Source organism: Lagenorhynchus albirostris, chromosome 13 (assembly GCF_949774975.1).
Source record: "Lagenorhynchus albirostris chromosome 13, mLagAlb1.1, whole genome shotgun sequence".
In the NCBI taxonomy this organism is placed as follows: Eukaryota; Metazoa; Chordata; class Mammalia; order Artiodactyla; family Delphinidae; genus Lagenorhynchus; species Lagenorhynchus albirostris.
The window spans coordinates 80,962,027-80,987,106 of NC_083107.1; the positions used below are offsets into that span (position 1 = coordinate 80,962,027).

The following is a 25,080-nucleotide window of genomic DNA, read 5'->3' on the forward strand; positions in this document are numbered from 1 at the left end:
ATGCTCCCCTGGACTCCGAAGCAGGCTCCCCAGGAGCAAGCGCCATACCTTATTCACCTGCACAGGATCCAGCGCTCCGAGCGCTTCTGGACTTCTCCACGTGGTCGGGGCTGGGAGGTGTGGGTGGGAAGCAGGCTCATTTTCTTTAAATAGCTCAGATAAGGCATGTCAGCAATTAGCTGTCCCCTGGATTCAAATCCTGCTATGGCACAGTCCCCAACCCAGCAGTACTAGACCTGCTTCCCGGGACCATTTTCTTTGAAAATGCCGTTAACGCCCTACAAAGTGCTCCGTAGACGTTTGTTACGCTGAATGGACAAAGCTAGGCAGCCCCAGAGCAGGCCCCGCCCGGCTCCCGGGATGCACGCCTCCCCCCCCCCCCGGCCCCCGCCCCGCCGCCAAGCTTCTGGCTCAGCGCATCCCTTTATGCAAGACAGGCACACGGGGCTCCATCTTAGCTTTGCATCTCAGTGAACTCCTGCCCCCTCGCCCTCCCTTCCCTTCTACCAGGAAATGATTGGGTATTTCCTCTGCAGCCTGTTGCTTTCTTGCCCCATGTGCTCGTTCCAGAAGCAGCTCCTACAATCCGATACTGCCCCGCACTAGGGCAGACAAGAGGGAAGACCCCATTACACGGCACCCCGCTTCTGCGTTCTTTCTACCGGCTCCTTCCATGTCCAGAATGAGCCGCCCCTCCCCAGGCCCCTGCTCCCGGGGCCCTACAAGGGGCGGCCGGTGGGCTGCGGGCTGGTGGACTAGAGCTCATGCCACCGAGGTCTCTAGGCACCATGCCAGGCGTGGAGGATACAGCAAGCGGCCTGGGCCCTGCGCTCCCCGGGGCTTTCTGTCTGAACAATCACAACAGAGCTGGACAAGTGCTACACTAAGAAGGCAGAGGACATCTGAGAGCAGCCGGACGAGGGGTCCAGGAGCTACACAGAACAATCTGGGCTGGAGTCACAGCCTTGCCCATCAGGGGGACACAGCCCTGGTGAACGAGCCGTGGGGACAGGTGACTATGTCCACGGAGAAGGAGCACGTAGCCTAGAATCCCGGCTGGTCCATGGCGGGGTTAAGCTACAACTGGATGAATGAATCTACACCTGTGACGCTGGGGGCCGGTTCTAGGTAGAGTGGAGACCTGAGAAGCCCGGGTTTGAACCCCAGGAACTTCAGGCTGTGTTATCCTGCTCAGACTATTTTCTTTCAGACTAGATTTCCTCATCTTAAAGTGCAGGGGAGCAAACGGCATCCCACCAACCAAGAGATCCCAGAGGCCGGCAGGTACGAGACAGAAGGAAGTGGACCAGGAAACAGGCGTCCCAGGAAAGGCCTCACAGCCTCAGGATTCCCCTCTGGGCCTCAGTGGCTCATCTGTAAAATGACACAGAAGTCCCTTCCCCTTCCGACCTCTGCCGAGCCTACAAACAACGCTGATCCTTTTCAACCAACGACCTAGAGGCTGGTTTTCAGACAGACGGGGTACACGTGGTCCTGGCGCCAAGCGGCCTGACCAGTGCCTGGGTGGGAACCCAGGAGATGAAGCTACAGGCCCCTCATTGAATTGGAAAATGTTTACGTTCCACGCAAACAGTTTGGTGGGAAATGAGATCCAAATGTGAACTGAAGCTCTCAGTGGCAACAGATTGATGTGAGCCTCTGCTGGTGGGATGCGGAAGCAAGGCAGAAGAGCTCTTATCTCCATCTGCTGCTTTAAAACAAAACCCGAAACGCCTAGATCAGTGCGGCATGCCACGTTTGAGGGAGCGCGGGAAGGAAAACACAGATACGGAAACTTGCCATGGGAGCTGTACACCTCAGCTGGCGGTGCCGGCTTAGGGCGAGGGCACGGTCATCTGTGGACCTGGCCACCCCCTTCCCCACTCCTGCAACAGTCCTTAATGTCACTGGCTTCGCGGCGTCTGCAAGGAGCGACAGAACGAAACAAAAGGGCTCATCTCACTCGAGTGTCTGTGTTCCGCCAAGGAGCTGTGAACAACGCTGAAGTTCGCACTTGTCAGTGTGCAGTTTTTGATGGTATTTTAATGACTTGCATGGTGACAAGCTGTTTGCTCAATTATGAGACTTCAGGGACTGTTCTGTCAATCACAAGTCTGTCAATTAGGAAAGCACTCCGACACTTTTTTTCAGTCAACTGCATGAATCTAATTAGGGGACTAGGATGCCAGTAAAAAGGAAAAGATGTACACTGCTCAGGAGACTTTACATGAAGACTTTTCAGAGCCTCAAATCCTTTTCGCAAGAGTCAATTCTTCGTGTTTCAGGTTTCGTAAAAAAAATGTAGCCTGACTAACTAACTCAGAGTGGCCAACAGTCAAACTCTTTCTATCTAAGAGGGCAGAGCATTTCTGTCAACATCTGAATAGGATCATATCAGATACTAAGAAAATCCGAAGCGCTTCAGATGGACTGTGTCAGCCGATGTTCCAGCTCAGGAAGAGCTGCAGGAGCGCCCTGCTGCCTCCTCCACCCTCGGCCCACCGGGCAGCCTCCAGGAGCGGTCACGCAGCTGGAAAGGAGAAGAACGCACAGCCCGTACCAGCCACCGTCGTGTTCTGTCCCTTTTAAACCTCTCTGAGCCCCTGGCCAGCCTTCCCCAGGTCTCAGACTGGCATATCACAGGCCGGATTTGGCGGACATCCTGCGTTTGGCCCATATTGTGGAGTATAATTTTAAACACTTGCAACCGCATGGTTAAGATGAGCCTGTGTCTTCCAGGCCACCACAGAGACACCCACCCTCCTGACCACAGGCACAGCCCATGTGGCCTTGTTGGGTTTCACGTTCTGCACCTCCTTTCTCATGAGGCTGCCGTGAGGATTAGATGAGCCAACACCTGCGGTGTGGGTGTCAGTCTTGTGCCCATTTCACAGATGAAGGAGGAAACACCGAGGGGCTGATGAATTCGCCAAAGATCATAGAGAAGAGTGACAAAGTCCCAGCTCATGCTGCCTCTTCTGCTTGGAAATTACTGCAGGACACAGAGGGTCTCAGAAAGAGCCCCAGGAGAGCAGGGTATTTCCAGTGCAGCCAAACTGCTGGTTTCAACTGCTCAGGACAGAAGGGTGGCATCTTTGCTTGTGTCTCCCTCCCTGGTTGCTCTGGGAACGGACAGCACGCTAGTTCCTTCCCTCAGATACGGAAAGGAGTTTACCCAAAGCCAGGACTCCAAGTCAGATCTGCCTGACTCCAAAGTCTGCCGTGTACATCCTGCTGCTTCAAACACCTACTTACCGAAAACCCACCGCCTTCTATCCTAGCGGCCTCCTACACCCCCTCAGGACCGCGCATTTTTAGCCCGAGCTCCACCTGCCTTCTCCCCTCCAAGCTCACTCAAAATTCCAGGTCGGGAAGGTATCCAGATAACCGTGCCGGAAAGCCCCTCCCCAGAGAATGAGCCAGAGATGGAGGGTGAAGATTGGAAAAGAAACACACAAGCTCTTCAACCCTGCTCCCTTGTCCAGGGCAGACCGGCAGGGGGTCAGGTGGGAAGGAACAGCACCAGGGTACCAGCAGAGGGAACAGAAAGGGTGTCCTGTGATAGCATCCCAGCCGAGAGCCGGTCCTGCCATGCAGTTTTATCAGGTCCTGCACACTCTTCTCCACAGAGGACAAGAAAGAAATCAGACTGTTTCCTACGTGACACCTACATGAGTTTCTATTTCCAACAATGAGTTCTAGAAATAAAATAGTTTAAGATACAGAGCTCTGGCCAGGAATCCAAGGACTTGAAATCTAAGCCCGCCTCCCCTAGGAAACAACACTATACTGGGAAAATCTCATCAGTTCAGTAATAGCACATTGAAGACATGCCTGCTCTGGGTCAGCCGCTGGCTTGGCCTCTAAGCTATAAAGAGGATAGAGGGCTTCCCTGGTGGCACAGTGTTGAGAATCTGCCTGCCAGTGCAGGGGACACGGGTTCGAGCCCCGGTCTGGGAGGAACCCACATGCCGCGGAGCAACTAGGCCCATGAGCCACAACCGCTGAGCCTGCACGTCTGGAGCCTGTGCTCCGCAACAAGAGAGGCCGCGACAGTGAGAGGCCCGCGCACCGCGATGAAGAGTGGGCCCCGCTGGCTGCAACTAGAGAAAGCCCTCGCACAGAAACGAAGACCCAACACAGCCATAAGTAAATAAATAAATAAAATTTAAAAAAAAAAAAAAGGATGGAGATATGCATCTTGCCCTCAATGAACATGTTAGCATTTTCTGCCTGCTAAATAAGAAACGCAACCCTGGGTTTCTCAAGCACAGGAATACCAGAAGGGTGAGGTCATATGTAAAAGGTGTTATACAAGCTCGGATCACTCAGTGTCAATATGCAGTAACCCCGTCGAATTAGAGGGCGACGGCATGGCCCTCACAGTAGTTACCCTCAAATCCCGTACAAGTAGGTTACCCTGAAGACATAACACGACGCATACGATCCGTATTATCAAACTCTAAGGGCTCCTGTACAAGTTAACATGAATCCCTACCAATACTTAGGAAAGTATCAATGTAGGTCCTGGTAAGTGTTTCAACTCTAGAGAAAGGCAAGTTCCTTCAGAAGGGCAACTTGTTTTCATGCCCCTGTTAACGCCACTGTTCAACCTCATCAGCATTATTTACCACCACTGCTCCCACCTTCTGTAAACGGAGGGCTAGCACATGCCAAGAGCACGAGGGGTGCTCGTTACATCGTCTCATGCACGCCTCACGTTTACTTTGGAAATTCGGTATCTGAGGATCAAGCGCTTCCATCTGATTCTTGGGAACAACCATTTAAGTAAATTGCTCCAGGTCATTGAGTAAAAGACAGAGCCAGGTCTGCAACCCAGGTCCGTCCGGGTCCAAGGCCCGGGCTATTCGGTGAACGCTATCAGCATCTGTGCCTTGACCGTAGACACGGAAAGGAGCCGCAACGCCCCAAGGTGACTTGGCACTGTACCTGGTGGCCATGCCCAGCTGTGACGGCTGCTCCCCAGTGCTGTGGCTCTTTCCTGCTAGGCACTGCTCTGGCTTACTTTCCTGGAGAAGAAGAAGACAAAGACTCATGAACACACCAAAGGGAAACCACCTACACAACCACTGGCGCTCTGTGACGGGCTCCTCAAAGTCCAGAGCAGGGCCCCAGTGCCCTCCCCAACGGCAGCGCCCCCACAGGGATGGTGGGTCCTAGTTACTCCTTTGCTTAGCCGTCTACAATTAAGCTGAGAAGTATTTTTGACAAAAATAAGTCTGTTTTCCATAAGTATTCTTGGCACCAAACCAAACTTCATAATCACTGTAGCTTATGCAAATGCTCTATCAAGGGCTGCTTGGATACGCGAGGGCTTTCAAAATATTTTCTTATAATTGCTGATAGAAATGCCTGAAAATATTTTCACACCATATTTTGCCTGAGAAAAACATGGGCGCATTCTCTTTCTCAATACCGCATGCTCTTAATAGAAGATGCTCCTTTGATGTACTGGAAAGAGCTTTGGAATTCTAAGAGCTCTGGGCTCAGTCCTGCTTCCCTGGCTTAGGAACCTCGGGCAAGACATGCAACCTTCTGGAGCCTCGTTTCCTCACCAGCAACACAGGGATGATGACATGCCTCTCCTAGTGCTGCCATGGGGACCACAGAGATGCTGCAGATAAACACAGGGCCTGGCCCACAGCAGGCAAGGGAGGAGGAGAACATCCACGAGCCCCACAGACGTCACAGGAAGTCATCACAGGCCAGACACGTGTGTCAAAGCACACAGAATTTACAATCAAGTTTCACGATCTGTGGTCATTTGGTCACGGGGTAGAGATTGATGTTTTTAATATGAATAAAGAAAATGAGTGATAGAAACTGTGTAACAGGGTGATGAGCTTAACATTTGATGGGGACAAGCTATTTTCAAATATTCTTTATCTTTTTATAAGCATGCAAATAATTGATGTGAGAACAGGCCCAGTAATGTTTAATTTATCTGTTGAGGCAGGTAACTTAGCCGCCACTATTAACAATTCTTTATTAGACCAGCACAAAAATGTGTATCTATCTGAAATATATTTCAGGTTTTTAAGAGATTTCATAACTCTTCCTTATTGCATGCCGTATTCTCCTCAGTTCCAACTAATGAAACTCTGGACACTCTGCAAAAATAGGTCTCTGAAGTAGCCTTCTTCTTAAATTCTCGAACATTCTGCTCTCCAGTAAGAGAATCAGAAAGGCCCCTTACACCTTAAGTCTCCTAAAGTAAAGTGCGTGCTTGCTCCACCGTGTTTATACCCCTTGGAGATAATGGGACAGTCAGTAATGCTCAGGTATGCCAACAGAAAATGCCCAAGAACAGTTTTATCTTGATGAAACCCTCCCAACAGACTCTTTCCCTTTGAACTAATGAAATAAACAAACTGAGCTCCTGGGATTTCTTTTACTCTTATAATAACCAACTTGACCGCTGCCCTTGGGGTTTCTTCACACTAGATTCCAAAAGTACAATCAGCACTCCCTCAAATACCTGCCGAACCCCTGCTCTGGGTCCCAAAACGGGTGCTCGGGAGACCCCAGGGATCCAAGCCACGAGCACGTGTGCTCTCTGCCTTCATGGAGTTTAGGGTCTGGAGGGGACATAGGGATGTTAATCAAATAGTCATACTAATCGGTGTATAATTATAAACGATGAGAAAACCTGTGAAGGAAAAGTTCACAGGCAGGGTCAGGAGAGCAGAGAACAGCAGACTAGACGAACCTGCCCAGAAAGGGCCATTTGAGATGCTAGTTAATTAAGTGAAGAAGGGTGACAGGGGTCCTAAGAACACTAGGCAGAGAAATAACACATGCAAGAGTCCTGGGGTAGAAGGTACTTTCAGCCAGGGACACCAAAGCACAGAGGGCAGGGGGAGAATGGCAAAAGGTGGGGCTCTACAGAGGCAGGGGCCAGGATACACAAGCCCTGCAGACCATGCTAGGGATACTGGTCTTAATTACAAGAGCGCTGGGAAACCACGGAAAGCTTTTAAGCAGGGAGAAATATAAATGGGGCCATTATACTACATAGACCAATGCCAACTGCAGAGAATGAGGAAGAAAGGGCAAGAATGGATACAGAAAGACCGTTTGGAAGCAATCCTCGGAGGGAAGGTGGCAGCCTTGAGTTGTGGGGTGTGGAGCTAGAAAGAAATGGAAAGCCTGAGCGATATTTAGGATGGTAAACTGACAGGAGGGGTGAGGGAAGAAGGAAGTGCTAGCCTGTGGGTGGACAGTGGGCCATTTGCTGACGGTGGTCCAACAAAGGAAGAACTCTAGAGAAAACCATCAGATCGATTTCAGAAATGACAAGTTTGAAGTACCTGAAGCGTCCCCGTGGAGGTATCTGCCTAGCTGGCTATCTGATAAACGGACATGGAGTACAAAACGCCCTCCTTGTTAATAAAAATGGAGTCATCGCATGGGCGTGAATGAGGTTGCCTAGGGAAAAACAGGCAGTCGAAGCAGGAGAGAAGGCTCTAAGACAACCCTTGAGGACCCACTTACAAAGGGGCTGAGCCAGGGGAGGAACAGCCCCCGAGGCGGGGGGGGACCAGGCAGACACACCGGCACAGAAGCCAAGCAAAGAAAGAGCTTCCAGAAATAGGCCGAGAGGCTGGCAAAGATCTGAAACAAATTACAGGCATTTATAGAAATGGAAACCAAAGCCACCGAAGTGAAACGACTAATGGGAATTAGTCTAGGCTGTAAGTCTACCTCGTTAAAACTGTTCTCACAAGCAACAGGAAGATATTTAACTTAAAAAAAAAAATTAAACATCGTGTTGAATCTCTTCTTTTTACAGATGAAGACACGTTACAGAGCAGGAGTGACCCGATCACGGTCCCCAGGCTGAGAGGTAACAGAGCCAGGATGTGACGGCAACTCTGCTCACCGCTCCGGGCCCTTCTCCACCTCCCCTCATTCTGTGCTGCCTCTGCGTACCCTGTGGCAGGCCTGACTCTTGCACACTCAGTGTGATGGCTTCTTTCACTGACACGCACATGAAGACAAACCCTACTACCCAAACCCCAAATCCGCTGAGCTAAGCAGGAACACTCTTGTTTTTCAGACTCACCTCTTTGATTGTGCTGTTTCTTCCCCTCCATGAAAACCACCATCTTCCTCCCTTTCTGGGCATCTTATCCCTCATGATAGATTCCACCGTGGCCTGTTTTAAATGGATGGTAACATAAATAATGGAACCAAAAAAAGATCAACTTAGCACATTCAAACCAAAAGACACACACATGCAAATTAAAGTAAGATTTAAAAAAAAAAAAAAAAATCAGAGAAAACACAACATACTATTTGTGAATTAAAAATTTTTGAGAAGCAAAACCTAATGGAGTCCAAAATTACATTAAGATAACTTAAGCATGAAGACTTAAGAAGATGTTAAAGGAATCAACAAACAACAAATAAAATACAACACAACAACAACAGAAAAAGAAAGCATTGAAAATCATTAGTGATTAGTCAGACCAGAGGTTTTCAAATTAAAGTGGTTTACTGATTAAGATATTGTTATTCTCAATAAGATGATTGTAAAATAAAAAATGAAATGATTAACATGAGGTATAGGGTAAACAGTCTTCCACAAAAGGTAAAACGCACAGGATCTTTTTAGCAAATGTAAGTTTCCAAATTGTGGCACACTGAGTATTAATAGATGCATCTGATTTAAAAGCTCAAGCGTTAGAAAGAAAATTCATACTCTTGCCCTAAATAAATGCCAATCGAATAGGAGGAGATTAAATGTTAATTAATAATTTTCTTTGTAAACCAACTGTACTTTAATAAAATAAATTTTTAAAAAATAATTATAATTTTCCACAAATTTCCAAAGAACAAAATAGCCATCTTGAGGCTAATTCCAGGACCAAGGTAAATGTTATCTAATTTCCTTTCCTTGGTTTACAGAACTATCAGGTAGCTGATACCTCAGCTAGTAATGAAAAAAAGATTTAAGTCTTTCAACCGAACGAGTTGCAGGTAAGTGGAAAGAGAAATAATTCACATATTTAGCCTGACGTGTGCTTCTTTCTACCATTTAAAAATCCCTACCTGACACAAAAGAAAACCACAAAATACACCAAAAAGCAAACCATGCATACCCAATTCACGAACAGGACAATTCATGAAGGTGTCAATTACCCTATTCCATCCATAAATATAACAAAACTCCAAGTAAAAAAAACTAACAGGATTCTTTCCAAACCTAGACAAACTGATTCTAAAGTTCAATTATAAAACAAACAAACAAAACTCGCCAAGAAAACTCAGACAGAATAATAAGTAGGCGTGAGCCTTAATAAAATTTATTTTATTAAAATACATTTAAAAACCATAGTATTTAAAAGAACGCAGTGTTGGGACATGAGTAAACATGTTGATGCAACAGAAGACAAAGTCCAGAGATAAATCTAAATTCACGGAGGAAGTAGTCATATGATAGAGTTGTAACTGCCTATCAGGGGGAGAAAGAGTTATCTAATGAAAGGTATCGGGATAATTAGGTAGCTTTGACAGACCCTCTAGGTTGCTTCCCTGGGGGAATCATCCCCTTTCTTTCTTGCCAACATAGCCAACACTTTGCTCGAGAACCAGACTACACTGTACAGGATGTTCTGGGAAGGCAGGCTCAACTCCAGGGGAGGAACTTCGACTGGGTCAGCACCACTTCGACTGGCCCTTCCACCGTGTTGCCAACAACTGGCTTGGAGGTGGTCATGTGACCAAGTTGTGGCCAATGAAATGTGAGAAGCCTGCATCTATCCTTCCTATTTTGGATGCGAGATGATGGGTAAAACAGTCATCTTGGGATCGTAAAGGGGAAGCCAAGGAAATCAAAGAAGCTCACCCAGACTCATCAAGCCTGAAACTACCAACCTCTAACATTCTTACTATGGCAAATAATAAACCCCTATTATTTTAGGCACTTGTAGTCACTCTGTTTCTTGCAACCAAAGCATATCCTAATTCAATAACCAGCTGAAGAGAAAAAAAAAAAAAACTGATTTGGGTCCTGACACCTCACTCATGACTCTCAAAATATCCAAGTGTGATACAAAACCCAGCAGCCACAAAAGAAAGCGGTGAAAAATTCTACATATAAAGATAAATTCTGTATTAGATAAACACCAAAAACAGAATGCAAAAAATTACTGACAACCTGTAGGAAGATTGAAAACGCCTACCACAAAGACTAATTTCTTTAAGTTCAGGAGGCATTTCTTTTTCCGTGAACTTTATCACTAAATATCTAGTGCATCGTTCTTTCTTCTTTTTGAGCTGTTCAGAGCTGAGACACGTAACATAAAAGTCTGTCCTGGGCCACGGATGCTATGCAGAAGCTGCCGAGGACAAAACAAAACCCGCTCTGGAGAACATGCCCTCGGCCCCGTCCAACAAAGGATACTCACAGATAAAGCACCACCAAGGACGAGGTCACAATCCCAAAGCACGCACACACACAACCACAAAGGAGCGAGCAGGGGCTCCACGAAGTCGGATTAGACCTTCAGGAACCTCAGAGATGAGAGTTCCGACAGACCACAACATCCACGGCAGCACAAAGCGCTCGCTAAGCACATGAGGGAGGCAAGTGCGAGACGTGGCCTCTGCAGCAAAAAGAACGTAGCATCTGGTAGAAAGACTCAACGCCGGAAAACGGTCAATCCCAGGCGAGGCCAGGGAGCCGGCAGGGGGAGGATGCGGGCACAGCGGGGCCGCGGCGGTGCGTCTGCCCCTCGCCCTGCCTCTTCCCTGCAGCCGCTCACCTGCGCTCAGGTGCAGCTATGAGCTGCCCGGAGGCCGCACCTGCTCCTACGCAGCCCATCGGCCCCACACCCACTTCCTGGCTGAGGGACGCCTGATGCTGACGGTGACACCTGGCACCTGGTACAGCGCCTCCCTGCGCCCAACCCTGCTGCCTGCTCCCACCCTTTCTCCCCTCATCTCCCTTGGGCTCAGACGTCGGCCTGTCTGCTCTGCCTCCACCTGTGTCCCTGGCACGGCGGGTGCGGGGACAGGGGACTGGAGGGGGCAGGGCTCAGACCGGCACTGCCTTGACTGCGAGGAGGGGGGAAGGACAGTCAAGGTGCAAGAGAGACCCTGACGTTTACACCCTTGGACTTCCAAACAGCACAGTGTAATTCACCTCGTGGTTTCTAAATTAAAAGCTAAGTTCCAAGCCCCCACATTCATCTCGCCATCATTTTCCATGTCCCTTTCTGTCTCATGGTAAAGCTCACCTTTGGCAAAGGTTTCTGGAAGGCCTGCATCGCCAGAAGCAGAGGTGCCGCCGTCGTCCAGTTATAGTACCTGACACGAAACAACAAAAAAGATGTCAGAAGACCAAGGCTCAGACCAGCTGGGTCCTTAAAGAGCCCACGACTGTGGCCAGCACCCCGGCCCAGCCCCCCCACATGCCCCGCCCTTGCAGGAGCCCCTCCTCCATCAAACCCACAGCGGCCACGGCCGTCTGGCACGACACGGTGTGGCGGGCGACCAAGAGGCCAGCTGAGAGCAGCCCTCGCCCCGCAGCGCATCAACCACCAACGCGCTGGGGCGTTTCTTGCCACCTTTCAAGGAAAAGGAAACTAGGACCCTCAGTTAACACGTAAACGTCCATGGCTTCCTCTTGGAGAGAAAAGTTTGCCACCAGTCTGTAAAAACACGTGTACGCCCCTTGACCCTAGACAACGAAGCTTTCACGGGGTGTGTGCACTGTCTATCGTGCGACACCCGCGCATCATACGGGCCGAGCCCCACGGGCCAAGGTTGTGACATCACACCTCCCATCATGAAATCTCATGCAGGTGAGTGTAGACGCCCGGGGATCCAGTTACGTCAACGCTCTCGCTATATGGTGACGCAGCATTTTGCCAAGAGTGAAGAGATAGTAGTAGACTTTTAGCAGAGACTTAATTTCACATATTTCCAAGAGCTATCGTCCAGGTCTCTAGAGTTGAGAAACTGAAGCTGAAGCATTATCACACGACAGCTGAAATGACTTTCGGGAGCAACTTACTTATTCCCGATCTTCACCACAAGATTGGGGTCGTCAATGAGGGCAGGGTTGTCCACAAACTGCTGATATGACACAGCTTGTTCCAAAAACGCATCTGCGAAAGCAAGCATAGGGAAAACATAAGGAAAATTTGGTTCAAACACCAGGCCTGTTTTTCAGTCGCTCATGTTCACAGGTATTTTAAGAGTTTATACATTCCAACTGTGCAGACAATCCTATAAATTCTATTTGCAAAGGAGGCTTCCGTTAGTTTGGGGGCAGTGTCTGCACATAAATGGAGGGAGGTGGGGCGTTCGGAGGATGGGGGGCAGGCTGACCCTTAATCAGTGCACATGCGCTTACGCGGCAGCAGGCGTGTGGGACTACGGTAAACACACGTGTCCGCAGAAGCAGACGACGGGGGAGCAGGGCTCAAGGTCCGGCCACCCGGCTTTAAGTCACAGTCACTGGTGTGACCTTGGCAAGTGATCCACCTGCCCAAACCTCAGTTCCCTCACGTGTAACGTGGGAACAGGAACCTCGCCTACCCCCTCGGTAGTCGTGAGGATGAACAAAGTCACAAATGAAAGCACGGTGACCTGCCTAAGGCAGGTTGGGGGTGGGAAACACCCAGGGCCACCAGGGCCAGGAATCATCAGCTGGAATGGCTGACTGCATCGACTGGGGGTCTCAGGGCCACCTCACCACATAACTGGCGTAAGACGCTGGGACACCACTGTTATAAGTAGGGTGGGTGCCCCCTTCAGATGCAGCCGGGATGTGTCCCAGCACTTGCTCAGACATCCCTCCCTCCTCCGGCACTTCTGCACACTTGCAACGTACTGCGTTTTCCCCGTGTTGATCCTGCCGCCCTGGGACACCCCTGCAGGACGGGCACACGCTGTGCTCTGCGAGCACACTTGACGACCCGTGACCCCAGTGGCTTTGCTGTCGCCTGGAGCCACGTGTGACCCACAGAACCCTGAGGTCAGCCAACCACCAGGCAGCAACGTTCGGGTCCTGAGCAACAGTGGGTCACGTGTGCTCCACTAACCGGGCCAGAGAACATCGCCCGTGACCTGAACGCATTCTAGGAGCCCAGGCTTCGAGCCGTTCCCACAAGAGGCCACCAGGGGGCGCTCTTGGCTTGAGTCCGGCTCCCGGACGGTACCTTTGGTGATCTCCCTGTTGTCGCTGAGGCCGCCGCACAGGGAGATGGCGATGGACGGCAGGTCCCTCAGGCTGTCCGAGGTGCTCTCCATGCCACTGTCAGCGCCAGAGCTGCCCACAGACTGCGGGGACTGGTTGGCTGAGCGGGCTCCGTTGTCGCTGGCGTGTTTTGTGAGCCCAGAAGGGTCTCCGCTGGAAGCAGAAGAGTGGAACGGGCTGTGAGGTCTCACATGGGTATCAAGGGGCTCTGGCAATCAGAGGAGCCAATGATTTCATCCCAGGACAGACTTTCATTCAGGCACCATGACAAAGACAGACAAGCTCAGTGAACGACCTCAGGAGGGAAGACGGTCATTTTTGGCCTCTACGTCTCCCTGCACCCTCTCCCAGACACACTGAAACCGACGGAAGAGAAAGCACGCTGTCCTAAGAGGCCACAGTCCTCTGCTACATGCTCCGAGGATCTGGCCCTCCCTGCAAATCACGGGAGAACTGAAGATGGGCCCCCAATGGCCACGGGGGACTCTCCCCTGGGGAGGGACAGGGCCACACAGCTGCCCGCTCTTGGCCACTGATTCGGGCTGCGGGCCACTGACCCCTGCGACACCACCCTGGTGCCATCGGGGAGGTGGCCTCGTGCCTGCGTTCCCGCTCAGATGCCACCCGGGGACACGCCCACCCACTCTCATCTCCACAGAGGGTCCACTGCTTTCATTGGTTTCTTCTCACAGTAAAACGTGAGCCTCCCGCGGCCTTTGCTTACTCGCTTTCTAATCAAATGTAAGGAAAAAGTGGACTCCCGGATTAATATTCAGATTACAGAAAATGATACGAAGAATAAAAAGGATTGTACTTTTTGGGAAAATACAGGGCGGCGACTTCAGGATCCATGTCTGTGAGGTCATCCAGGTAGACGCCGTCGGCACCAAGGTGTCTGCTCCGTTTGTCTAAAACAGCAAAGGGGTCAGATCAGAGCACCGTTCTCCAGAGACAACCTCATGGACTTCTGAGCATCTCCAGAAAGGGGACTTGAGCACAGTGTGCAGATGCTGCAAGAAACCCAAGAGCTAGAAGCCAGCGGCACAGCGTCGCCACCGAGGCCGACGGCGCAGGTTCGCATGCGGCTCCCACCCTCGCCAGCCGTGTGGCCTGGGCCGGTCGCCTAACTTCGCTGAGCCTCAGCTCCCCAGCTGGGAAGGACCTGAAGAGCACTAAGCACTCGATATACTGACACCATTACTATTGTTATTATTATTGGTATTAATGGCATTGGCTTTGTTGTTATTATTATTACTAAACAATAACGCTTTCATTAAGCACTTCCCCATCGAGACTCTGAAGCACAGTACCCTAATGAGGGTACCATCGGCCCCTGGGCACCACGACTGCAGCCTTCCAGTTTACTTCTGCTGGAGAATTACGTCACTGGTTCATACAAACCTAGAACACTGCACAAAGCCACACGGCTAACAGACAGGCTTAACGTCATTCCTCCAGACAGGCAACCAGGCGGCCATTCAGCTATATGTAAGGAGCCCCCACTATGTGCCAACCACTATTCTAAGTACCACGGAAACAGGTAAACAGACCAAAAAGATTCTTGACCTTGTAGAGCACATATGTTCTAGTAGGGAAGTCAGGCAAAAAAAGACCAAAGGATCATTTGAAATAGTGACACACAGTACGCAGAAATTAAAACAGGATAATGCACTAGAGAGAAACTAGGGGCAAGGGGAGAGGGGGCACAGATTAGCTTAGTCATCAACGTCTTGTGCAGTCCCAGCGTGTGCTGGACCCCAGCACCCCTGACCTGCACAGGGCGGGGCTCACCACACCATCCCCAAGGCCTCCTTCAGGCCGGATTTTCTATGACTAAATTCTGAGAACTCACATATTCAGCAAAAGGGTACGGACCGAACAGGAGAGATGTCCTGTTTCCACTCTGAAGCACCCCGAACTTTGCGGGGAAGAAGCTGTAGTTTGCCGAGCCCCAAGTTCGCAGGAGGGAGCTGGGAAGCGCCGGCATTCTCACCCTTTTTCCTAGAAGGCGAATCCGTTTTGCTGGCTGTGGGGGCAGCACTGGCGGAGAGGGCTTTGGACTCTTCAATCGTAGGCAACGGGGGCGCTGCAGCTCCTAAGGCCTCAATGTCTTCTTCGTTCGCGAACTGAATCTCCGTCTGCGGCTTGTTCTGCTCCAACAGCGGCTGCACGGGAGACGCCCCAGCCAGTGTCGGTGACTGGTCACTAAACGCGTCTGAAGATTCACTGTGGATGGCTTGAAAGTGCATCTCATCACAGACTTTTCTACTGTTCAGCGGGCTGGACTCTTTCATCTTGTGTGCAGATGACTAGATCAAAGGGACAGGGAGGGAGAGAGAAGGTCAGAGAGAAACTGAGTCACCAAAGAACAACCGGGCAGGCAAGGATCTCCAGAGCCATGCCCACACTTGGCAGGACACGGTGAAGCCTCGGGGGTCACCTGGTGATTCCGTACCTGCCGAAAGGTCTGGAAACCAAGGACAGTACTTCCAAAGTGAATGAACTTTCACAGAAAACATCAACTACCAAAGAGCAGTGAGTAAGATTAGCAACAGAACGCAAACGTCCAGCAGGAAAATGGAACGTGTATTCACACCACAGGGCGTTTGCAGTAATAACAAGTGAATTACGATTACACCCAACAACATGATGAATCTTGCAAAACTAATCTCTGCTGTTAGAGTCAAGATTGGGTTTATCCTGGGAGTTTGGGGGGGGAGGGCGGGCGGTCAGTTGGAACAGTAACTGCAAAGGGTTGGAGGGTTTCCAAGTTCTGATTTAGCCCCACTTCCTGGTCTGGGTGCAAGTCACGTGGACACGTTCACAGTGTGAAAATTTACTGATCTCAGCACTTAGGATCTGGGTATTTCTCTGCCCGTGTGTTATATTTCAACGAAGTCTACCCCCCCAAAACGTGAATGAACAAGGGCAGACTTGGTGGCTGGTTCACATGAGTGGGAAATTAGCATTTCTGTCTCTATCTCTCCAAGGAGTTTCCAGTTATGGAAAAGATTTATCCAAACAGAAACCGAAATGCAATTTGTGGGCCAGAAAGTGGGGAGAGGGTATGCATTTCTGTATCTGATCCCACAGCTTCGAACACAAATGGAAACAATGCAACAGCGGATCTGTGGCCGGAACTGTTTTGCCAGAAGAAGTGATGGGTTTGCACGTTCGTGCCGTTTCTCCAGCAACAAACGACGTGAATTTGTAAAGATGGTTGGCTGGGTCAGCACTACCACTTGTGGGCAGAGAAGTCATCATTTTCCGTGGAAGTTAAATAACCTAGAAAGCGAATTAACCCCCAACTCCAGCCTCAACAGACCTAGTCTCCAAAGAGCTGCCCTTCTTGAGTCATAATAGAAATGCTTTCCATCTTCACTCACTCACTCATTCATTTATTCATATCACAAAGATTTACTGGGGATACAAGAGGCCGTAGCATCTTCCAAGGATCTTACAATATTATTATTTTTTTTAAAAAAAAGCCCCAGCTTGCGATATAATAATATAATTCAAGGTTCTTGTAACACATTGGAATATGAAATAAAATTTCTTGAAAGAAAGAACTGCGCCCATTACATGTTTTTCCAAACTACCTTCGGTGCGTGGCAGAATTGAGCAGGCGGCAGGCGGGGGGGAGCTTACCTTTGCGGCTTGGGGCAATTCTCCCCAAAGCCAGAGCATTTCTAGATTATCCTTTTGCATTGTCCTGTCCACAGACTTGCTGACCAATTCCGAATCACTTTTAGGTGTTGAAGGTCGGGAAACTGAAGGACTTAAGAAAACACAAATGCATGATTAAAGTGGGAAGGGAAACTTTTAAAACTTGTTTTTGGCCCAGAATTCTAGGGTTCGGGAGAGCCCAGAAAAATGCACCCAACCCGCCACTGCCTTATGTCCACGGCTTCATGACTATCCCCTCTGTGGCCACCAGGGGTCGACAGAACACGCGCCAAGGGGGAAGGTGCTCCCAATTTGCATAGCCCTGTCCCAACCTGCCGCCAAATTCCAAGTAAGTAAAGATGAAAAGAAGGAGCATTTAAAAGGGCAAGGTGGAAAAAAGAGAGATGGAACGGGAAACTGATCATGGGCCAACTTTACCACAAATAACTCACTAACGTGGCAGGGACCTCCAAGCTGAGATTTTGCAAAATATTATATCTTCCAAAAAAAAAAATATATTATATCTTCCAAGAATACTTCAAAGATTCCTATTTGCTAAGCTCTTCCTGCAACAACACATCATGACGCTTAATTCTCAGACCAGCTTTTAAGTGGCTGTAACTTGGGTTTGCCTCTCTGCGTTTTCTACATTTTCATTCCTGAGCCCTGAGCCGTCATACCTCTGTCCAAGCACAGAAACCATCAACTTATCTACAGAGTTCTCACAGCCTTCTAAGCAACAACCGGAGGAGAAGGAAGACCCATTTAATTACCTCTGGTCTTCCGTCTCCTGCACCATTTCCTCTAAGATGACAGTTTTAAATGATGTGAGAAAGAAAGCCCCTGTAATTTTCCTTTTGCACCTTCTCTCACAGACCTCACGCAGTCTCCCCTAAGTCACCTCTCATCCATGTGCTTGGTTTCATTTATCTGTTCGAGTTGGATGTCAGCTCCAAGGGAAAAGAACTTTCCTGCCAGGACAAGGAGAGCCCGTGGAAGACACACAGCCATGTTTCAGGCAAACAGGGACCCTGAATGGCTAAACTGCTCCTGGCTCTCTTTAGTCCAGCCATTCGGACAAACAGACTAAATGCTGCTTCTCTCCATCGTTTCACACTGAGGGGGACGCTGGCTGGTTCCTCCTCCCTGGGCGCCCGCTGCCCTCCACCCATGTCAACGGCACGTGGCAGCCCCCGGGCTCTGCTTGGCCAGTCTGCGGAGAGGAGGACCCTGAGATAGCATACCGTGGGCGTGTAAACGATGGGACACCTCTACACGCAGGAGTGTAAATGTGCGTGCACACACACACACATGCACACACACGCACTCGTGCCCATAAGGAAGGAGTCCCCTGAGAAGGAACACTGGGCCCTCCAGACATCTGAGAGGTGAAGCGTTCATCACCTCCGATCTGTCTTGCTTCCTCTGGTTTCCTAAGTCTGCTTTTCTCCAAAGGGTCAGTGCTTTTCTGGCACCTAAGTGTCCAGAATTACACGTTCAGCATCAGTGACATGCGCAAATGGAGCGCTGTGGCCTCCAGCGAGGGGCCTTTGTGCCGACAACTGTGACCTGGGTCATTCTTTCTCCAGAGGCGTCACGGGGGAAAATCCATCGTAACTGGCTTCCCGCCCTCATCGGCGCTGCACCCAAACCTCAAATCATTTGTTTGAAAAGAACACAATTTATTTATATTTCGTTATAAATTCTTTGGAACAATACATCGTCTTACCCACCGCACAAAATGAAGTCAAGCCCTTTAGACTGGGCCTGCTCTGGAGACAGGTGTTGGCAAACGTTTTCTCTAAGACGCCAGGTAGCAAGAATTCCAAGCTTTGTGGGTTATGGGATCTTTGCAGCAACTACTCAATTCTGCCCGCGCGGTGCAAAGGCAGCCACAGACAATATATGGACAAACTGGCTGTGCCCCATAAAACTTTACAGAAACAGAGGGTGGGCCGGACTGGGGCCACGGGCTGTAGTTTACCAAACCCACTCTAGAAGAATGCACACACTGAACACGGCTCTCTGTCACCCCGCTCAACCCCAGAATCCCTAACATTCTGATCCTGTGATAAAAGCTACAAGCCATACGGTTTCCATAGAGGCGTGCAGGTGGGCAAATTCATATTCACAAAGGACCCAGCCCTGTGTGAGCCATAAGCCAGACGCGCCACCTCTCACGTTCACTGTGCCACTACAGTAAACACTGGCCCCCAGGCCGCACCAGCCTCTCGGAAGGATGCTGCACCCAAATACGTGAGCACAGTCGGCGCCCTTGTTGAGAGAATTCAGATAGACAGAAGATGAATTAGGAAAAAGACTCCCAATGCTGACTGTGATCGATGAGAAAGATGGTTCCAAAATTTCTAATACGATTACCAAATATTAGACTTTTAAGATAAGGGTTGTTCAAAAGTAAGCTTCAAGGTCACTGATTGATTTTCATAACGAATGCATTTATTAGCCATAATAGTTTTCAGCATTTTTCCTGAAATCCCAATCAGGGACATCCGTTATAACTGCTCACAACTTAGCTGATCTCATTTGAAAGTGGCCTTTCTTCTGCACAGTAAGCTGTGAGTGAAGTACGTCCTGAGATTGGGTTCTTGAATCAAAAAGAAAAACAGTTTCCCAGGTAGAAGTTAATCACAGCTTCTCTGTTCAGGTTTCTAAAGAAAACCCTGTAAGTCTACAAAGCAGGCAGGTCAAAGCGTGGGCAACGTTGAGGGAATGGAGGCAGGAATCTAAGCCCTCTGCCTCAGATGAAGACTCTAACCTAGGATCCCAAACCTTCAAGTCCATCCTATGCTATTCTCCAAAATTCTATGCTACAAATGCTGTGGAAACATCTGATTATATTACGCAGAAAGTCTATAAGCTATTTTTTTTTAGGAATTTTTTTTTTTTTGATGTAGACCATTTTAAAGTCTTTACTGAATTTGTCACAATATTGCTTCTGTTTTATGTTTTGGTTTTCTGGCCGTGAAGCGCGTGGGATCTTAGCTCCCCGACCAGGGACTGAACCCACACCCCCTGCCTTGGAAGGTGAAGTCTTAACCACTGGACCGCCAGGGACGTCCCGGAAGGTCCATAAGCTATTCAGTGAGTTATAATAATAACTCTCCTTATGCTTAAGCAACATCTTAAAAAAGTCTCGTAAACTTATTTGTTGAACAACCCCAGACACAAAATAGAGATCATATTCCCAATTTTCAATGCACTGTTGTATTTTTCAAAGCACTTCACAAAATTAGAAAGAATTATATGCGTGACACTAATTTCCAGAGAGTTAAATTTAGTACTTAAAAAAAAAAAATCTAACCATCGACAAATGCTTAAAATGAAAGGAAAAGTAATAATCTATACGTATTTTCTTCGTAAGTGATTTGGTTAGTTGGTGAAATAGATTGGTAAGAGTTAAATCTACATTTTCACTTCATAGAATCTATATGTATTTTCCACATAAGTAATTTGGTTAATGGCAACACACAGTTCTAAGAGTTAGATCAAAGTTTTTATTATCAAAGACATCCACGGTGGGAAGATGACTCATCTACCTTTCCGAAGCGTGGAAGTGGGAAGACTGTGGAGGGCAAGAACTAGAAAGACCGCCCTCAGCCGCAGCTGCCAGACGAGGGGGGCTCCCCCTGCAATCTGTCAGGCTACTGGATGCCACGTGATCCACATTAAAGGAGAGAGAAATCACAGGTCAATTCAATTAAACAAAATTTCTTATCAATTATTTGGCTACTCTCCACGCTAACATCTTTAAGAAAGTGAAGGTACTTGGGCATCCAACAATAGCAGAGGATCACATGTTGAAATCACTAAGAAATCAACATGAATCTTCTGAACCACAGAAGCAGGACACTGCCAAGACACCCATTTCACTTTCTATTTCAACCATATGCCCATAAACGCTTGCTTTTCTTGGGTCAGAATTTAGTGCCTAATCAAATGACTTACTCCAAAAGGCTGGATAATTTGGGCTGGTAACTGTCTCTTAAAAGAAAACACATAAACCCAAGTATGGAAATGTATCTATTTATCCTAACTTGTAATTGCATTTAACAGTGGCCAGATCACTTAATCTGACGTGGTCATTCTTCTAGATTCACAGAGCCAAACACGAAAGACAGAGAAACATATTCAGGATTGTGTTTAAAACATTTGTTTAAAATGCTTAAAATTAGAGTGTTTGAACAGATTTTTCTACCTATTAGTGGTTTCTAAATATTCCACATCATTTTCTTCCTAAAAGTACTGTGTTTTTTCCCTCAGGGTTTAACTCCACAGGCCCAGGGAGAGAATGTACAAGGTTCTAGAAAGGTCTTACACCTGCACTGTCCAATATGATAGCCACGGGCTGCATGTGGCTACTGAGCATTTGAAATGTGACTGGTCCACACTGAGATGTTCTGCACACATGAGACACACGACTCCAAGGCTTATGAAAATGAGAACTGAAACAGCTCAATAATGTTTTAAAAAACTGATTACCTGAAATGAAAATATTTTGGATATACCAGGTCATTGAAATAGATCATCAAAATTAATTTCATCAGTTTCTTTTCATTTTTTAAGGATGGTTACTAGAAAATTTTCAATTACGTATGTAGCTAGCATTATGTTTCCACTGGACAGGGCTGGCCTGAGGACAGACAGACCCCCATGAGGGGACTCCACAGGCCCCCAGCCCCACCTCGGCTGACGAACATTCACTGTCACGGTCCCGGCTAGAAACCAGGCATGCGATGCATCCATTTTTCTCCAACCTCAGCTTCAGCACACGGCGCTGACCGTGCCATCTCATCAATGAGATCACGCGGGTCAAACTGGAACCGGGAGGGGCGTCTATGTGAGCCTGGCTTCAGGTGGGAAGCCCTGCAGCAAGTGCCAGGGCTTAGGGGCTCCGAAACCTCCCCTTTAGACCAGAAGCAAACCTAACACGTTAGAGGCACGAGTAACCTGAGGATGGCGCTGTCACTTAGATCAGTGCTTCCCAACCTCTTTTCTATTCTCGCCACACCTCCGGGACCTTTTTATTCCCGATAGCCCTCCCTCCACCATGAAACTGTAACGCCATGGATACACCATGCATCTGCTTATGTACTGTGGCCCTCTGAAGGCTACACACTATTATAGTATCTAAGATTTTTTTGCCACCCCAGAACCAAGTTGTGTCCCGACAGGGGTGATATTATCCCTGCTGAGAAGGCACGCTTCGGTTCTGTCCCCTCCCCAGTCCTGAAAACTGCTCAGAAGGGCTCACATATCCTCACAGGTTTCACAGCCTTCAAGGCTTTAGAGTCTTCCCCGCACACCGAGCAGCTCTGGTTCTCCAAGTTGATACAGGAAGTCTAGGGCCCCTTGAGAGCTCATTTCAGGGAAATCAATATTCGTAAACGCAGCAAGGGAAGAAGGCCTCATTCTCACAGCCCCGAAGGACCGCAGGGGCCCCCGAAGCAATCTCTTTGCTCTTGAATCCCACTTCAGGGCTCAGTATCCAGAAAGGCTCTGTCACCTGTCTGCTGCTGTTGACAATTAGCTTTATGTAACTTAACAAGTGGTTGGCCTTTCAGTGTCTCCTGGGGAAGCTAAGAGCCGTATCTGTAGTTCCATTTTGCTATTAGATAGAAGTGTATGATCTGCACATTCTCTGGTTTTAATCCTGATCTGTACCTCTTACTCTAAACTGTGTTTTTTCCAGTCCTACTTTGTTTCATTTTTTACTTAGATTTCACCATTTTATTAAACATGTTTCCTGTAACTGACTTGGAATCCTCTGGACCAGGACAGGTGAACACACACGTACACACACCAGCCACTCACCTGGCACTAGGTGACCACTCTCTGTCGGAATTCGGGTAAGATGCTGACTGAAGGTAAGTCATGACTGGGGAAAGGTTTTCCTTAGGGATATCTCCTTGGAATGGAGGTATATCATTAGAAAGAGTTCTGGAGACCAAAAAAAAAAAAAAAAAAAAATCAAAGTCAAAGAATTATTAGTGATAGATTCATAATAAAGGCAAGTTTTCATTTTTTCCTTGATTATCGCTAATACTTCATAGATTAACATGATCTCCTTTTAAACTACCCCGGCGGGACTTCCCTGGTGGCACAGTGGTTAAAAATCCGCCTGCCAATGCAGGGGACATGGGTTCGAGCCCTGGTCCGGGAAGATCCCACATGTCGCGGAGCAACTAAGCCCACGCGCCACAACTACTGAGCCTGTGCTCTACAGCCCGCGAGCCATAACTACTGAGCCCATGTGCCACAACTACTGAAGCCCATGCGCCTAGAGCCTGTGCTCTGCAATAAGAAAAGCCACCTCCACGAAAAGCCCATGCACCGCAACGAAGAGTAGCCCCTGCTTGCCGCAACTAGAGAAAGCCCTCATGTAGCAACAAAGACCCAATACAGCCAAAAATAAATAAATAAATAAGATTTTAAAAAATAAAATAAATAAACTACCCAGGCATATTCCAGGCACATTCCAGGACAGGAATGGACAGGAAAAAAGTGACTCAGAGAAATGTTTTGTGTGCTCATGCTTTGGCCGAATTATAAATGTAAAGTGATTTTGTTCAAGAATTGGGATTTTGACATGGGCTCGATGACCACACTGCTTCTTACTTACACTGTAGGACCTACGGAGTTGTCTTTCACATTTCATGTCTCAAAAGCCTGAGAGGTAGATTGGGCCCAAAACTGTACCCAGAGGGTTAATAAAACTCTTGCCATGTACGGGTGAGCTACCAAATCCCTGTATGGCTGTACACAGATAATGTTTCGTCCAGCAGAATTAAATAAATGTCACAACCAATCGTAGTCTTATCATTATGAAATGGTTGCAAATCTACCTCGTTTCAGGTATAGCAGGCTCAACGAAATAGGATTCACTATTTCACTCACGCAGAGGCCACTGGTCTCTATTTTTGGATGTTATCTGAAATACCTAACACTAAGTTCTGGAACTAAAAGCCATGCAGGGAAGGCGACTGTAATGAACCCAACCACCCAGCTTCCAAGCCCACAGCGGATCAGAGGCCACGGTTAGGAAAGTCGACGTTGCCAATGTGCTCTTATTTTCAGCCAGGAAAAAAAAAAAAATTCTATTCTAAATAACAAAGCAGAGGTTAATCCTGATGTTCCTTCTCCCTTTTTTTTTTAATTGAAGTATAGTTAATTTACAAGGTTATGTTAGCTTCAAGTGTACAGCAAAGCGATTCAGTTACCCATCCTTCTCCCTTTTGTGTTAACAAGACACAAAAAAAATTACACTGAATTACATAAAAATATGAAACATCAAATATTCTTTACAAATGTTTTGGGGCATTTTTAAAAATGGCATTTTTCACCAAAATAGTAATACCCAGAAACAGCATTCCGCCACACTATTAAAAGCAAAGAAAAAAAAACAACAGGTGTCCATTCAACTTTGGGCCTCATCAAAATTGAAAAGTCTGCCTGTGGAGAAACCGGTCATGTTCTACATTCACCTGTGGCCCTAAGTCTATAACAGATTGGCCTCCAGCTACCCATTAGCCCGACTACCGGGCTCACAGGTGGTGCTCAAATAGGAATAAGCGGGTTCTGAAACAACGGTTTCATGCATGAAGTATTCATTTGCTGAGCTCCTGTTTCTTGGTTCTGATCTGGAAAGCTGGAGTTATCACCAAGGATGTTACCAATCGTCTCTCTGTCACAAGCTACATCCCATCTTTATGCTACTTTAGAATCGGGCCTGCAGGATTCCAAAATTCAGTCTCAAATGCATTAACAGAAGAGTAAGAAATTCTGGGGGAAAAAACGTTTATAAGAATAATCCTACTGCAATCCCACTGCTGGGCCAATATACGGAGAAAACCACAATTCGAAAAGATACCTGCACCCCAATGTTCATAGCAGCAGTATTCACAACAGCCAAGACATGGAAGCCACCTAAATGTCCATCAACATATGAATGGATAAAGAAGATGTGGTGCATATATACATAGTGGAATATTACTCAGCCATCAAAAAGAATGAAACAGTGCCATTTGCAGCAACATGAATGGACCTAGAGATCATCATACTAAGTGAAGTAAGCTAGACAGAGAAAGACAAATATACCATATCACTTATATGTGCAATCGAAAAAAAAAAGATACAAATGAAATAGACACACAGACATAGAAAAC

At 48.0% G+C, this 25,080-nt stretch overlaps 1 protein-coding gene across 5 annotated transcripts in view; it reads right to left on the reverse strand.

The window, feature by feature from the left end:
* The window catches only part of LPIN1 (lipin 1), a 128,441-nt gene that overhangs the window by 28,338 nt on the left and 75,023 nt on the right, over nucleotides 1–25,080 (reverse strand). For 4 of the 5 annotated variants that reach the window (XM_060169955.1, XM_060169954.1, XM_060169952.1 and 1 more), the window contains exons 6-15: nucleotides 22,730–22,855; nucleotides 20,455–20,562; nucleotides 16,880–17,009; nucleotides 15,225–15,540; nucleotides 14,046–14,139; nucleotides 13,194–13,384; nucleotides 12,044–12,137; nucleotides 11,265–11,334; nucleotides 8,087–8,179; nucleotides 4,951–5,030 (exon numbers count right to left, since the gene is read on the reverse strand). In XM_060169955.1, coding sequence (XP_060025938.1) covers nucleotides 4,951–5,030; nucleotides 8,087–8,179; nucleotides 11,265–11,334; nucleotides 12,044–12,137; nucleotides 13,194–13,384; nucleotides 14,046–14,139; nucleotides 15,225–15,540; nucleotides 16,880–17,009; nucleotides 20,455–20,562; nucleotides 22,730–22,855 — 1,302 coding nt within the window. The remainder of the gene's footprint in view (nucleotides 1–4,950; nucleotides 5,031–8,086; nucleotides 8,180–11,264; nucleotides 11,335–12,043; nucleotides 12,138–13,193; nucleotides 13,385–14,045; nucleotides 14,140–15,224; nucleotides 15,541–16,879; nucleotides 17,010–20,454; nucleotides 20,563–22,729; nucleotides 22,856–25,080) is intronic. The other variant, XM_060169953.1, reaches the window with a different exon arrangement.